Here is a 16,834-nt window from a genome sequence, read left to right on the forward strand (position 1 = left end):
AGATGGCATAGCTAAATTAGTCAATGCAGTCACTTTTTCGATTTTTTTATTCGCTAGCCACACACAACCAAGATGGCTGGCTGCTCTGTGTAGATGAAACGTCAGTGAGATCGGGATATACCATACTTTTATACAAATGCCTGCCAATACAGTTTTGTAATAGTTTTTAGTATAATTTGATTTGTGTGGCGAGTAGGAAAGATGTCCGCGGAACGTGAAATACCGGCTGAGGACAGTATAAAAGTGGTGTGTCGATTTCGGCCCTTGAACGATTCTGAAGAGAAGGCTGGGTCCAAGTTCATAGTAAAGTTTCCCTCTGGGGGTGAGGAGAATTGCATTTCAATTGGGGTAAGTGTTCATTCCTTTGTTATAATATTTTGACAAGATGTGGTGGATTTTATTACAAGAGAAAACCATATATTTTGTGAGGTCAATATTTGTTCTTTTCTATGAGTCATCCGTTTATTTATGGAAATACGTCTATTTCCTCTCTTATGAGTTAATTATTAGGAACTGACAACCCAACAGAAGGGAATGGCAGTTGGGGCTGGAAGATTTCGTGATACAGGGTATATCTGTTTCGACGTTTACGTCACTATGTGAGAGTGGATTTGTTTCGCACCGCCGATCATCTGCTAGCTAGATTATTCATGAAAACCGTAAGAACAGGCGTATTCGAGGATTTTCAGACGGTTTTCCTTCGGTTTTGTCTCCCAATGTCCTATTCCTTAACATGCGTGAAATTGCCATTGTTTTGATCACTCTATCGATTTCCTTTTATTTGACGTGACTGTCGCAATCGTATAGTTTAAGCCATATTCACAACGGTGCTGTTATTTTTGCCGTGTTTTATGTCAGGGACGGGGTATATTTGTAATGCGGACACATTCTTTCTCCTCGTAGATTCATCTATCCACAACGAATAGCGATATTAGTTTTGGTATTTCGCGTTTTTAATGAAGGAAAGTGTAATAAGGTGTTGTAAGATGGGCAAAAGGTGTGAATTAGGTCGAGAACACGGGTTGTCGGGAATATATAAAGAATTAGCCTAGATTAAAGGTATGAGCTCTTATCGAGCGATAGTGGATATAGCAGCCCTAAATAATATTTGGAAATTAAACTGATTAGACATACTTGTGACATTTTGTTTGGTTTAATATACTAAAATCCGTTTCTCGATGATATATTTTTTTAACTCTAGTCGTATCACATATTTTATCTTTCGTAATAAAACAGTATTGATCTGCTAAAATAGTCGAGACCTTTTTCCCGGTCCGTGTCTTGTGTTCTATTAAATGATGGATTATTTTTAAATAAAGGTGTAGGCTGTATTACTTCTGTTAATCTAATTACGATTAATAACTGTATCGTCGTGCGCGTAGACCAGCTGTAGTTTGCGGGCGATGATCTCATCGAGTGTTTCATACTTTTTAAAGTAAATACGCCCGATGGAGAATTGTACCTCAAAGCGAAAACGTGATGTTGAAACACATTTAAGTATGTTAAAACGGTGAAAATCATCCGGGTCCGTGTAACGTCCGAAAATAATCCTTCCCTGAAGACCAGACGGCAACGTCGCTCTCGCGAACGTTTCGCACGTGTTGGTTGGTTATTTTTCGAAAATGCCGTCATTCCGCCGCCGATTTCCTTTCGCCCGAAACGCGGCGATTGTCCAAGAGCGGCGAAAAAAGTTTCTCGACTCGCTTTTTCTCTGTCTTCGCAATATTTCTTTGCCAGTAGCCGGGCGATTCGAAGGAAGTGAATGCCTACGGAGAGACGATGATTCATGGTCTTTAAAACGACCACACGTTCCTGTTAATTGCACGTTCGGAATTGTTTTGTTTTATTAAAAGGATAGCACAGGCGCAATGTCTTGTCCGTTGAGACGATGCTGTTTTGTCGATTGTTTTCGACCGTCTATCAAATTAAAGCCTGTCGCTCACGTGAGGTGATCTATCACGGTAGGCGCATCTCTGGCGCTTGAAGTATTCCTTGTGGGTAGACGTGGAAGCAGAGAAAATGGAAAATATCGGATGCTCTTGTGGGTCAAGGACATTTATCGTCCGGTGCATCGGTTATCGACTTTCATTTCATATAGTCACATAATAGATGTATATATAAAGTTGTAACCAAGTTTTGTACAGGAGTCTAGTTCTGGAGATTCCCCGCATGCGCACAATGATTTAGATATGCAACGTGGCAAGTGCTTGCAAATTATATGTAGATTTGAGGAATATAATACAAATAGAAAAGGTTATATTTTCAATTTCACTTGAAATCTTAAATTCGCATATTAACCTGATGTTTATGTTGAGACTCGAATTAACATTTTTTAGCGCATCAATAATATAAAAAATACAATATGAAGAACCTCTTATAAAATTTTTCATATTAAAATAATTTTGCCAATATATAATTATCTATATATAAACATTATAATAACAATCCAAAGTTATAGTTCTTGTAAGTTATTCGTATACTTGAAGAGTGTAATAACAGGTCAATTGAAAAGTCCCCAGCCTACCATGGTAAAACATTTTTTTGGCAGAATTAGATTTTTTTATTCAACATACTTCCCTTCAAGGGCGATACACTGATTATTGCGACCCTCCAACTTTTCGATACCATTTGTGTAGTACGATTTCTCCGTTGCTTCAAAATAGGCCTCAGTTTCGGCGATTACCTCTTCCTTCGACGAAAATTTCTTATAGTCGCTGGTGGCCAGATTTGGAAAATACGGTGGATGAGGAAGCAATTCGAAGTCCAATTCATGGATTTTTGCCATTGTTTTCACTGACTTGTGACACAGTGCATTGTCTTGGCGAAGCAGTAATTTTTCGGCGATTGCGTCCTTCAAACGGTCCAATAACGCTATGTAATAGTCGCTGTTGATGGTCTTTCCTTTTTCAAGGTAGTCAATGAAAATTATTCCATCCCAAAATACAAACGCCATAACCCTGCCAGCCGACTGTTGCGTTTTCCCACGCTTTGGAGCGGTTTGATCGTGTGCATTCTACTCGGATGACAGTCGATTGGGCTTCAGAGTGAAATGATGAAGCCATGTTTCATCCATTGTCACATATCGACGCAAAAACTCGGGTTTATTACGCTTGATCATCTTCAGACACCACTCCGATTCGGTTTTTGTCGGTAACAACCTCTTTTGGGCGTCCACTGCGTTCACCGTCTTCGGTGCTCATTTGACCACATCTAAACTTAGCATACCAATTCTTGATGGTTGATTTTCTGGGGCATTGTCCGGAAACTCGGCATCAACCCAAGTTTTTGCTTCAATTGTATTTTTCCCTTCAAAAAGCGATATTTTATCAACACGCGAAATTCCTTTTTATCCATTTTTTTCACAATAACAAATGTTGCTTCACACAAAATGCTATAATTCACAAACTAATGATCCGACAGCTGTCAAATTTATACACGCATCTTTTGAGGGTTAGGGGTATTGACAATTGACCGAATATGTCACTTAAAACTCAAGTTCAAATTTAATTAAGCTTATTGTTTATTATTTAGAGAGGATTTAGGAGGATTAAGATAGGACAGATACCCAAAAACTAAGGTACTACTATATAACATACATGCTGTATTTTTGACTTCATTTGTTCATGCTTCCATACTTGTATCATCACTTTTATGTTTTGTACCTGTGGAATTCAATTGGTTTGCTTGCTGAATATTATATAAGCCTTTATGAGTCAATAAATGTAGTCTTTTCACATTGTCTAAATTAGCTCGTGTTTCATTCATATAACAGTATTGGAATATATATAATCAATTCGTATGGTAGTTAGCGTTTGATCCTACGCACTTCACTGTCATCGCGCACATTTAACTGTTGGCGAGTGCGTTGAGATGCACTAATAGTCTTTCAGAGTACTTCGCACTGACACTCCGAATCACACTCGTTATGGGTTCTATGGGGATATCGCGCTGAATCAGTTTGTTGGACACATAATATGGGGCATCGACGATGCCTCGTAACACTTTATTCTGGAACCTCTGGAAGATATCTATGTTAGATTTGCTAATAGTACCCCACAGTTCAATACCATAGGTCCAGATGGGTCTAAGTATTGACTTATACAGCAAAACCTTGTTATCTAATGATAATTTAGAATTTAGATCAGCCACGTTTTCAACCACAATTCGACTTTGTTAAGATGAAATGTAGAAGGTTTCTTGTGGCTGATATTGGATCCTCGTTATTCACAAATGATGATTGAGATGATTTATCCATTACTGCCTACTATTTATAATCAAAATATGTAATACAAAATAGTACAAGAAAAGATAAACTATAAACGACGGAATTCTTAATATTACCAAGCAGAGCTCCTGCCAGTCCTTAATTTGTCCAAAATATGCTTAAAATACAATATTTGTTATAATTTTGTTTACGAAACCTTCTTTTCTTTATATATTATTAAGTACTTAATTGGACTCCATCCATATGATATGTAGCCTTTGCTATGTAGCAAAATTTTTCATTTCTGCTTTTTGCAATCCTATTTATTTTTTCATCCACCATAACAAGCAACACCTAATTATTATCTTTGTTATTACATTGCCTTTGCTCAGTATGTTGTCCACAATTAATAATTTTAAAAAAAATCACCATTAACTACTGAATAACAATATTCGTTAAATTTGGTTTTGTACATACTTTTGCCATTAAATAAAAAAGTCCAGAGATAGCTTCGTACTCAAACGAATTAAAACAGATTTCTCGTACTTTTAAACAACATTTAGATAATATAACGTAATAGCAGAATCATAAAAGTACATATAATTCTGTTATAATTTTCTGTTTTCTCTCACACACTTCGTACTTCTAAATTTTAATAAGAGACTTACTTTTAAAACTTCACTTAGTATTTGCATCTTGGTTAAGCATTGGTATTCCATATTTAGGTCCATAATCATCCGGTCAGTCCATTCCTGAAGTTTATCATTCTTAAAGTTATCTGAAGTTTCTTCTTAAAACCCGTATCTGCCACAGAGCAGAATTAATATCCTTTAGAAAACAATAATATTTACCTTAAATGCAATAACAATGGCGACATAACAACAAATACTTTGTGTATATAGTCGACTCGAACTTCTCTTGGCAAAATAAAATCACCTATCTGTCGATCTACGCCTTAATTGCAATAATCGATACGCGGTTTGTTTCCATTTTTAGGGAAAGGTGTACCTTTTCGACAAAGTATTTAAGCCAAACGCAACCCAAGAAAAGGTTTACAATGAAGCTGCAAAAAGCATCGTGTCCGATGTTTTGGCGGGGTACAATGGTACTATATTCGCCTACGGACAAACCTCCTCCGGAAAGACGCACACAATGGAAGGTGTCATAGGTAAATATATGTATTTTTTCCTAATTAAGTGCTTTGAACATGTATTGCGTATCTAAATTATATGATATATATATTGTAAAAAATATGTCAACAAATGTGTTTGTTGTCTGTTTTTTTACAATCGGTATATAAGCAGTTTGATAATTCATAGAATTATAATTAGATTGTAGTCACTTTTAATTTTATTTTGTTCAGTATTATCTCTATAGTAGCTTATTCAATAAATTTTATATTCGGTAAAAGATAGGACTATAAATTTGTTTTGCATCATGAAACATAGAAAACATAGAAAATAATATTTCATATATAAATGTATCCTTTAGAAGTTTAAGCTTCCCTAGTAATATCAACTAGTCGCCAAATGGTCATAACGGAAAATTGAATAATAAAGAAAAATAAATTATTGCTATTTGATATTCTTAGCATATATTTCAAAAATTTTGTATAAAATCGTAAACATATTACGTAATTTAACAAATTGAAAGATTTTTCATTACCACATTAATATTACTGCATATAAGAATATACTGGACTTTTTATTTTTACATTTTGTGTGATAACAAATATTAGGTGCATGCATGTATTTTGTTCAACGATATGCATTAGCAAATATGATAAGTATCAGTGTAAACAACTGTTAACAATCTAACCAAACCATTAAATTCGATGATTTTGATATCGGCATTGTTGAGTTAATTCAGTGTATATAGATGCCAATTTTAGAACACTCAAAATTGTTTGACGACAAAATTGACTCGTTTTTGACGTTCATTACAAACCCATCAAATACTCTTTGAAACTTATTGTGTTACTGCTCCATCATATCCCAATTGTCAGTTTTGGTTTCAACTACAATTTGCAAGACTTATTGGACGAAAATCCAGCTCAAACTGTAAAGATGTTTCAGGCAGCTTAGTAGTTGATACATCAACAGTTTCCAGGCGTTTATGTGCGATGGGAAACATTCAAAAGGCAGGATAATCGCTACCATATGAACTGACTGAAAATGCAATTTCTAACCGTTTTAATATTGTGGTTTCACTGATTGTCAGACAAAAAATAATAGTTTTCTGTGGCGTATTGTAACTGAAAATTAAAGTTGGATCTGCTACAACTACTAGCGCACAAAGTCATGGATTATTGCAGGAGAATCATCCTGGTTGACACTGAAGCCAAATAGCCATGACCAATAAGTGTCACTGTACGTTTCAAGTCTTGTAAATTATAAAGCATTGTAGTTTACTCTTGACTGGCATACGATTTCGAAATGTTGTCGTGCCAAATTAGCATTGTTCTTTCCGCACACATATTGTGCCATAACCTCCTCTATAAATTTGAACTACTGTATTAAATACATTGTATATACGATAATAGTGCAAAATGCTAAGTGAAAACTTATTTTCTATTTTTACACTTTAGATCTAAATAAACATGTTTTCTATTTCAATTCAAGATGGAAATTTCTCCATTTGATTGATTTAACATAATTTTTTAAATAATTGTCAAATTTCTAATGTGTTTGCTACCGATTTTAAACTGTTTGATTTCCCTCTAGCTGATTTAGTGGCAACTTTTGTCGATTCCCATTTAAAATTTGGGGACATATTTTCTTAATCCGATATTTCAAGCTACATCATAAGCAACATATTGAACTGTTTCTAAAATATCTGTATCTGATTCGCAGCCTATATGGTTTCAATTAAGAACTTATATTTAAATTACTATTTAACTCTCTTAAGCCTCTCTTGGGGTCATGATAAAATTATACCTATATCATATAGTCATTTAGACGTTACACATTTTCTTGCACATTATTTACTTTGAAGATCCATATCGAAAAGTTGAATTTTTTTGAAAATAATTAATTCAAGCTAGAACCTTCCTGTCAGACTTGAAGACAAGATATTTTACTTTTGCGTTGCGGCTAAGTAATTGACTGCAACTACAATACTGCAGAGCGTGAAGAATAAAAATGACTTTTAGAAAAATAATTAATTCTTAAACAGGTGAACAAAGATGTTCAGTACTTCGAAAGTAAATGGAATAAACTTTTAAATTAATTTGTAGGCTTAATAGAACATTTTTTTGGTTAAAATATAACGCCTAAATATAGTTAAAATATAGTCCACAAAACAGCCAATACATATCATAAATGACGTCGAATATACTGCCAAATGAAGTTTATAAAAATGTAGAGTTCATTTTAAACTCTGATTACCCGAAGATATTACTTTAATAAAACATTACTTCATGATTCATTATTATTGATTGAGTCTATCACCATTATCCTCAATCATAACAAGAGAATAAACCAAGGAATCGGAAAGGATGCATATTTTTTGTTCAAATTTTATAGAAAACTTCAGCGTTGAGAGGGAAAAACTTCCCTTTCTTAAAAAATTTATAAACCTTTGGGTGGCAGCGGACTGTCAAACATCCAGTAAATGGGTATCTTTGGGTCTGATTTTCCAAAAGAGTGAATTGATAAGGTGTTTCTACTAAAATTATCAATCTATACCAAAAAGCTTTAAAATGAACTGTACAAAAATGATTTACAAGAAAAAATATATTTACTGTAAAAAGAAAATGACCTGAAATATCAGTCATCTTTATACAGCGAGAAAAGAAAACTTGGACACCGCAGAAATTAGTTGATTAAATTCTACTTATATAAACAATTCTTTTTTTTTTAAAGTTGACGTTTGAAACAAATCTTAAAAAAGTCTTATTTTCAGTTTCAATTTAAATAATATAAAATATCAATATCATGAATCTTCTACTGGATCCCATCTTCATCATAATTAGTTGCGATTGTTGTTTCATAGCATCTGTGAATGTATAACTCACAGATTTGCAGTAACTTCTAAACTACTACATGAACTAAAAGTTCATGGTGATTATCTTATTGAACAACCAACCTAACATCAATTAGAAATCACTGTAGTTTTTTGGATATTCTTTAAGGTTTGCTTAAACACAGAGTTTTAAGTCAAATTCTATGTTGTAGGTGATCCTCACAAGCAGGGTATTATACCCCGCATCGTTAATGACATATTTAACCATATTTACGGTATGGAAGAGAACTTGGAATTTCACATAAAAGTGTCCTATTTTGAAATCTACATGGACAAAATTAGGGATCTGTTAGATGGTAAGTACTAACCTTTAAATATGGCCTAATAAAGATAATTAATAGTTTGCCTGTTCTGTTTCAGTCTCTAAAGTCAATCTTAGCGTTCACGAAGATAAAAATAGGGTCCCCTATGTAAAAGGTGCTACCGAACGGTTCGTGTCCAGCCCTGAAGAGGTATTTGAATCTATTGAAGAAGGCAAATCTAACAGACACATAGCTGTAACAAGTAAGGTTTTCTCTATCATTTATTACTAGGAACCGCCTTGTGGTTGAAATTCAACTACATTAGTATTTATATAACAAAAACAATAAATACACCAGGCTGATTAAAAGAATAATTTCTTTTCCTGAATTTTTAAATAAAATTGGACTGTTCTTTTTTCCTTTTTCTTCACCAGACATCAAGCATCAAAATCAAAGAAAACAGACGATTCTTGTTATTTTCGAATATTGTTAATCTATTTTGAGATGAAATTTTCACATATATCGGATTTTTTTTTCACAGCTATATAAAAAGCACAGCACAGCTTCATTATAAAAGGGGCACATTAATTTGTTTTCTCTACATGAAATGTAAAATATAACTTTACGTGACCATGTCATTCTTAATCATTTTTATCCAAACATGCCATAACTCTAATAATTCCAACAGTAAGGGAAGGGAATAGCTGAAAGTAACACAAAATCTTAATTAACAGTGTTTAAAATTAAGTTCGTTTAATAATCTGCTAACCACTTGCTTTCTGTTTTAATATCGTTTCAAGAGTTAAAAAAACAACACTCAATTTTAAACTAAGACAATCCTTTATTTTATTATATATTTTTTAAAACCTTTAGCTCCAGCGGTTTCGATTCTGGTACATTATTGTCGGCGAGCTAAACTCTTAGCTAAAAATTCTTGAGCTTTAACCGTGCCAAATTTTACGCCTCCAAGTGCCCCTGTTTTTTTAAGGAATCAAAAAGGGAAAAGGGATTTTCGCTAAGCAGATTAATATATAGAGATTGTACCGTTGTTTCTAAAATAACTTCATTTATTCCAGACATGAACGAACATTCATCCAGATCGCACTCTGTGTTCTTAATAAACGTAAAACAAGAGAATCTAGAAAATCAAAAGAAGTTGTCGGGTAAACTATACTTGGTAGATCTGGCTGGTTCGGAAAAAGTATCGAAAACCGGGGCAGAAGGTACCGTCTTGGACGAAGCAAAAAACATCAACAAGTCTCTATCAGCATTGGGTAACGTAATCAGCGCTTTAGCGGACGGCAACAAAACCCACATACCCTACAGAGATTCGAAGCTTACGCGTATCCTTCAGGAATCTTTGGGAGGCAATGCCCGAACTACAATCGTAATTTGTTGTTCTCCGGCTAGCTTTAACGAGGCTGAAACTAAATCCACATTAGAATTTGGCAAGAGAGCGAAGACCGTGAAGAACGTAGTAACTGTTAATGAAGAATTGACGGCGGAAGAATGGAAGAGGAGGTACGAAAAGGAAAAGGAGAAGGTGGCTCGACTCAAGGGCAAAGTGGAGATTTTGGAACAGGAATTGAGCAGATGGCGAGCGGGAGAAACCGTGAAGGCAGAAGAGCAGGTTAATCTTAATGATATCAACGAAGCGATCACCCCAGTAACCGGCATGGAAGAAAGTGTTGTCGAACCTCCTGCTGGTCCCATGCCAGCTACCCCAGCCTTGATGATTGGCTCCACTTTGGGATTGGAAGAACGACAAAAGTTGGAATTAGAAAGGTGGCTATTCATGCTAAAATCAATGTGGCAGCGTCGTATTTGACGTGGATTGTTTTGTTTTTATAGAGAACGATTATATCAACAGTTGGACGAAAAGGATGAAGAAATCAACCAACAGAGCCAATACGTCGAGAAACTTAAAGAACAGATGTTGGAACAAGATGAATTAATTGCCAGCACAAGAAGAGACTATGAAGCTTTACAGAGTGAGATGAATAGGATTCAACAGGAGAATGAGAGCGCTAAAGAAGAAGTTAAAGAGGTAAGCAGCATCTAATGATTTGGTAGTTGATTAATTGAAGAATTGTCCCATAACCGTGAAAATGTCGATTTTATAAATCCATTCAAATATTATAAAATTTAAATAACATTCTTATTTGATTTTGTCTGTTTGAATAGAAATATGTGGAAAGAAACAAAATATACAGAGTGGCAATTGTAAAAGTTTATACATAAAGTATATCCTTTTCTACGGTAAAGAGGAATATCTAAATTAGTGTCTAAGCGAGAGATTTGAATTTATTTGCACTAAATCGCATTTGACCTTGCAATTACTAACAATAAACAAATTGCTATTTTCAAAAAGATTAATCATCAAGTATTGTGAATGTATGTATATTTTATAATCATCAAAAAAATAACGTTTTATATAATTTAGTGTTTTCTTAAGATTTGTTTCCTTGTCTACATAACACATATTAAGAAGATTATTCGAAATTCTTATCTTGTCTCGTAAAGTTTCAAATAGGAGCGGGGTCCAATCATGCGATAAGCTGTCAAAAAGCTTCACCATCCAATTACATTTTCCGTCTTAAATGGTAGAATTGGTGGTGAAGTATGCAATTAATTCAAAAAAGACCACTTTTATGGTAGAAAATGGAACCATAATTTTAGTACTCTAGTAAGGCAATACTTCTCTTTATTTTCATGACTAAAACACCATCCCTAGACTATGGATATCATGAAAAGATCTTATTTGTTAATATCTTACAGGTATTACAAGCTTTGGAAGAATTAGCGGTGAACTACGACCAAAAATCTCAAGAGGTAGACGCTAAAAACAAAGAAATGGAATCTTTGTCCGAAGAACTTATGGTTAAACAGGTATTGGGATAACCGAAGCTGACTTAAAACAAAATAAAACATGTTTTGATTTCCTATCAGGCGTCTCTCAATAGTACCACAACAGAATTGCAACAATTGAAAGATATGAGTAGCCACCAGAAAAAGAGGATCGCCGAAATGTTAACCAACCTCTTAAAGGAATTGGGAGAAATTGGTTAGTTAATGAATTTTATCAGCTATACTGTATATTATTGTTAATTTTCATACGTCATCTAGGTACCACCTTGGGAAGCGAAGGCAGCGAATTGAAAATCTCGAACGACGCGGCGAAATTGGAAGAGGAGTTTACCGTTGCCCGTCTCTACATTTCCAGAATGAAGAGTGAGGTTACCAACCTGACTCAAAGACTGCAGGATATTGAAAATCGGGAACAAGACAGTAATCGTAAAGTAACAGAGTATGAAAAGGAGCTGGGAGAGTGCAGGTACATTTTTCGGACGTAGACATTATATTATTCCTTGTTATCGTCGATATTTTTTATAGGTTACTAATATCTCAACATGAAGCCAGAATGAAAAGTCTGCAGGAATCGATGAGAGAAGCTGAAAATAAGAAGAGAATGCTGGAGGAAAGTGTGGATGCTCTTAGAGAGGAATGTGCTAAATTAAAGGCCGCGGAACAAGTTAGTATCTTTCTTTTTGTAGTTTTTTTAAATTATACGTGTGATTTTTTTAGGTATCTTCCGCGTCGGAGAGCGAAAAGAAGGAAGCAAATGAACTCCGTGTTGCCTTAGAGCAACAGATGGATCAGTTGCGCGACGCTCACCAGAAACAAGTTGCAGCTCTCAGAGATGAGATCGCTGAGAAGCAGCAGTTAATTAACGACATTAAAGAGTAAGTTATAAATATGTTTCTTTTTTAAAGGTTTAACGATTTGTTATTTTAATTTTGTTGGATTATATCAAGAAGATTCGTCCCGGGATATAATCGGGTTTATAGACATTTTATTGAAAACAAATTCTTTGTCACGATGCAAATTGATACTTTCGTTTCAGTTAACTAAGACGTCTTAGTAGTATCTACTAATGTCTAGTGACTTAAAAAGAATTGTTAAAGCTCAGGATAAAATTCTCATTCACGTCGTTTTCCTTTTCAGCTCCAACCAGAAATTGACCCTTGCCCAACAGCAGCTGCAAGCAGATTACGAGAAGATTAGGACTGAAGAATCTGAGAAGTCGCACAAGCTCCAAGAACTCATGTCAGTACCAAATTGTCAAGAAGATTTTACTAATACTCCTTTATCTCATCCCGTTCCTCATATCGATTCCAACAAATCGTCGTATCTAAGGAACTCGCCCATGTGGGAAGAGTTCCGAAACGAGCTGGTCAACAAGTCGACCAAAAACGCCAGAAACATGGACGCTTCTCGGAAAACGATCAAGTCAAAGATGGAAAAGGAGTCGCTGAATCAAGTGACGAAATCGGAGAACGCGAAACAGCGCAAGAGCATCTGCGCCATGTCTATTTTTCATATTCACACCTTTCATTTACATCTTATCGTATCCCTCACGTTACTTTTGGTCACTCACAAGTGTCCACAGTACCTCATCATTTACTGAACTACTTTCTCGATGGTGCGATTTTATCATGATGGTTGTTTTAATTCTCGCCATCGTTTTGTTTCCCATGTCACTCATTCTCGAATAACGCACGAAGATGTTTTCCTTTTCAGTCTCGCAGAAGAACAGGTTCAATTGATTAGCCTTTAAAATTAATTTCTACTTAAAGCAAAAATGTGATATCTTTACAGGTTCGGTGGTATTATTTGATGCATTTAAATCAAACTGTAACATAAATTTAGGCATAAGTAACCGGGTCTACCTTGCCCTACCCCCTCTCCTCTGTTATAGTCTATATCCCTCTATTCCTTTTATTTTTATTATTTATCGGGTCGTCACATCACACGAGCAGTCCCGTTTATTTTCGATTTTATTTTATTCGACCGTTACCAGTAGAATTAAGATGTTATTAAATCCGGCGTTTTTAAAGACCAGCCCGATCGTATTCCGAATGTAACACAACGGCCTACTATCATTCGGCATCGGTAGAATTCACTCCGTTCTGGTCTTTGGAAATGACTAACTAGTGAAATGTAAAGAATGTAAAATTGTATATCGAAGATTATTAACTCACGTAAATAGTATGAAATTCATATTTTTGAGGCAACTATTTTTTTACGTTTTAAGAGATTATTGCTTATTTTTAGTGTTGGTTAGTGATGGCTTGGCCTCCTACGATAATTGTTAATTCGAACTGATCTCATTCTAGTCGAAGGGCGAGTCTGCTTGCTAACCAACCGGAAACGACGCAATAATACCAATTCTGATAATAATGACGATGTTGATAATAATAATGCATTAATTTTATGTGATAATTAGAATATTTCGTTCGGTGTGTGCGTCTCAAGTATCAAAATGATGCCTTAAAAATGTAAAAGTCAGGTCGCTAGTGGTCGTCCGTTCAATTTGGGAAGTGGTATCAGTAATATTTTGTCATATATCGATCTTAATAAATTTTCTGCCGTGTGGTGTGGCTTCGCCTTTGTTCCGTCCGCTAAATCGCCGACTCACCGAAGCCTTAATTCTTCAGAGCGACGAACGAGAGACGCGAACAGGCCCGCAAGGATCTCAGGGGTCTCGAGGACACCGTGGCCAAGGAGCTCCAGACGTTGCACAACCTACGAAAGCTATTCGTCCAAGATCTTCAGGTACACGTAGACCGCGTCGCGGTTCGCTCGGCTCTAGCCATCTCTTTTAACCGTGTTGTTGTCCACAGGCCAGGATGAAGAGAAACATGGCCAACGAGGATAACGAGGAAGATGGAGGTTCGCTGGCCCAGAAGCAAAAGATCTCCTTCTTGGAGAACAACCTGGATCAGCTGACGAAAGTGCACAAACAGTTGGTTCGCGACAACGCCGATCTCCGGTGCGAACTGCCCAAGCTGGAGAAGAGATTGAGGGTGACCATGGAGAGAGTGAAGGCTCTGGAGACGGCCCTGAAGGAGGCCAAGGAGGGAGCGATGCGGGATCGCAAGAGGTGAGGACGAGAGAGAGTCGCAGTCGAGGGCAGACGGAGGTTTAATGTTGTGCTTTTTTCTGTGGCAGATATCAATACGAGGTCGACCGTATCAAAGAGGCGGTACGTCAAAAGAACTTAACCAGACGCGGACCGGTGCCGACCATCGCCAAGCCCATCCGATCAGGTCAGTACCACACCCTCGTGGCCGGAAGCGGAGTCGCTCGATCTCCGGGAAACAATCCCGCGGGCGAACCGCAAAAGAGCAGATATATCTACGTAGCGGATAAAGGTAAGCGGACGCGGACGTTCAATGTTCATTGTCGCTAATAGAGCCTTTGTGTTGCAGATTAAACAGAAATTCATTAACCAAACAGGGTGCTCCCACTACTAGAACAAGTTAATACCAAAAAAGAAAAATACAATAAAATATTGCTGATACTGTTTCCCTATTAATCGAGGAGTTTGGTCGCGGCCTCTCCTAAATGTGCTTACAGCTTAGTTATTTCTAGGAATTAAGGTGCACTTAAAACTCAAGTCACAATGATAATAAGATAATTATGGCGAATTTATTCCTAAGAACAACTCGGTGTCTGTTTTTCCAGGTCTTATTTTCCGAGGTTTGATCTGACCGGCGCACTACCGCCCCCCCACCCTAGACGAGTTCCCCGTGTTTCTCTTTTTTTTACCCGTGAGTTTCCTCTGATGGCTGGCGAGGTCGGTCAAACTTCAGTTTTAATAAAGACTTGTAAACGCGTGAAGTATTCTTGTCTGTGTAGTCGGGCCTTCCGGGCTTTTAATCACGGATCGCTTTAATTGTTCAATAAGTATTACTTCAAATTTCGAGCTGCATAGCGCCGCGTCACGGCAGGTTAATTACCAAAATAAACCCCCCACCCCACCCCGTCATCCAACCACCCTCTTTCCGTTCGAGATGTCGCCGCTTTTTTTAACCTAATTTATTAGTTGTTCGCCGTGACACTTTGTTATAATTAAATCAAACTTGTTTTGCCGACGGTACTAATTCTTCGTAAGCGAGGCAATAGTGAAAAAAAAACTAAGTTGCACATCATCATTGCCGTTGATTCCTCCGTTCCTTGATTCTGTAAAAAAGGAAGCTCTTTTTTACCTTTCGAATTACTTTGTATATTCTTAGGGTCTTATTTGTATTATATAATTAGTTTTTGGTTTAATCGCTTTTTTAATACACTTTATTTATAATATGGTTTATTAAAAAAAAGAGAGTGCTGGCTTGACTGGCGCAAGTCTCGAGCTACTCTACAAAAAAATTAAATAATATTTTAAAATGGACTAATATTTTCCTAGCACCGATCCATTACCGTGCAATTTAGGAAATAGTGTGATAGCGTTGAAAATTTTGTTGCTAACCGATGTAACCTAGCAATAAAGTTTTCAAAAACTAGGTTTATTTACGATTTTTTTTTCGATCCGTCGCCCTTGCCTTTCCTTCTTTTCCATGTTTTTTGGTGCACATTCTTTCACCTCCTCCATTCATAAACAATCTTTCAAATCTGTAGATAAACGTTTAATGTGAGATAAAACATTGATTTGTTTTTTATACAGTGGTTAGAGTACGTGTAGTAGTTACATATATATATTTTTTAGTGGATGCTTACAGTCGATGACGCAATTTATTTATTTTATTGAAAATTATATTCTAATAAATTGTCAAAACAAACCTGATTGTTTTCTATATTCCTTATAGTTATCCAGTGTCCTAACGGTTGTCACATTTTGACAAATGGCGTGCAAAGTAATTACAATTCACAATACGCTAGTTATAATTTTAATAACATCATTCTGACTAAATGATATATGGAGAACGAGCTTTTATATAACCGAGTTCCAACTTCATTAGAATTTTTCATACTTCAGTGCGAAATCTTCAGTCGTATATTCTATATAAATGTACCCGTTATTATTTCGATATCAGATACTTATTTCACAAAATAATCTAATATAGACAGGTTTTGTACGTTTAATAAACATTCATTTTTTTCGCATGGTTAACTAGATTTTTCTATTGATGAGTACGTACCACACATTTTAATTTTGTCAAGACATCTTGTTACAAATTTAGTAGCCCAATCTAAGTTATTTTACTTATATAAATATGAATGTATAGCAAACATACTGTAAACTTGGCTTTTTAATACAGAAAACGTTTTGAAAAAGCTTTTTTCATACATGAAAATATGTAGCCTCTAAAAAAACTTTTACATTTAGATTACTTTTATTATAAAGCAATATTATATTTTAATTTTTTAGACGTTTTTATTCCTTAAATACTAGTTGAATCTAGCCAGTACGATATTAATTATTCGGGAATAGATACAAGTATTCTAGGGAACACTTATAGATTTATCTCAAAAACCATTGTTCATTTTACTGTATTAGTTTATTCATTACAAAGCTGGCGAA

General features: G+C 35.6%; 1 protein-coding gene across 1 annotated transcript; it reads left to right on the forward strand.

Annotated features, from left to right (window-relative positions):
* Positions 1–31: 31 nt before the first annotated feature.
* Positions 32–16,091, forward strand: Khc (Kinesin heavy chain). The gene is made up of 16 exons (XM_076394736.1): positions 32–348; positions 5,201–5,372; positions 8,380–8,523; positions 8,588–8,731; positions 9,546–10,254; positions 10,321–10,516; positions 11,248–11,358; positions 11,419–11,533; positions 11,596–11,803; positions 11,863–12,001; positions 12,055–12,212; positions 12,475–12,576; positions 13,968–14,085; positions 14,154–14,413; positions 14,482–14,684; positions 14,742–16,091. The coding sequence occupies exons 1-16, from the start codon at positions 202–204 to the stop codon at positions 14,744–14,746; spliced, it is 2,931 nt and encodes a 976-aa protein (XP_076250851.1). The 5' UTR covers positions 32–201; the 3' UTR covers positions 14,747–16,091.
* The last annotated feature ends 743 nt before the right edge of the window (positions 16,092–16,834 follow it).

This window comes from Rhynchophorus ferrugineus, unplaced genomic scaffold, assembly GCF_030347505.1.
Source record: "Rhynchophorus ferrugineus isolate W39M unplaced genomic scaffold, kcgeb_rfMv2 rfM2, whole genome shotgun sequence".
Lineage (NCBI taxonomy): Eukaryota > Metazoa > Arthropoda > Insecta > Coleoptera > Curculionidae > Rhynchophorus > Rhynchophorus ferrugineus.

Bases quoted from the DNA above. Each gene is read 5' to 3' on its own strand.
- Khc (XM_076394736.1), top strand. From the start codon at position 202: ATGTCCGCGGAACGTGAAATACCGGCTGAGGACAGTATAAAAGTGGTG. The intron at 8,732-9,545 runs GTAAGGTTTTCT...CATTTATTCCAG, and splicing joins CAGACACATAGCTGTAACAA to ACATGAACGAACATTCATCC. The intron at 12,002-12,054 runs GTTAGTATCTTT...TGATTTTTTTAG, and splicing joins AATTAAAGGCCGCGGAACAA to GTATCTTCCGCGTCGGAGAG.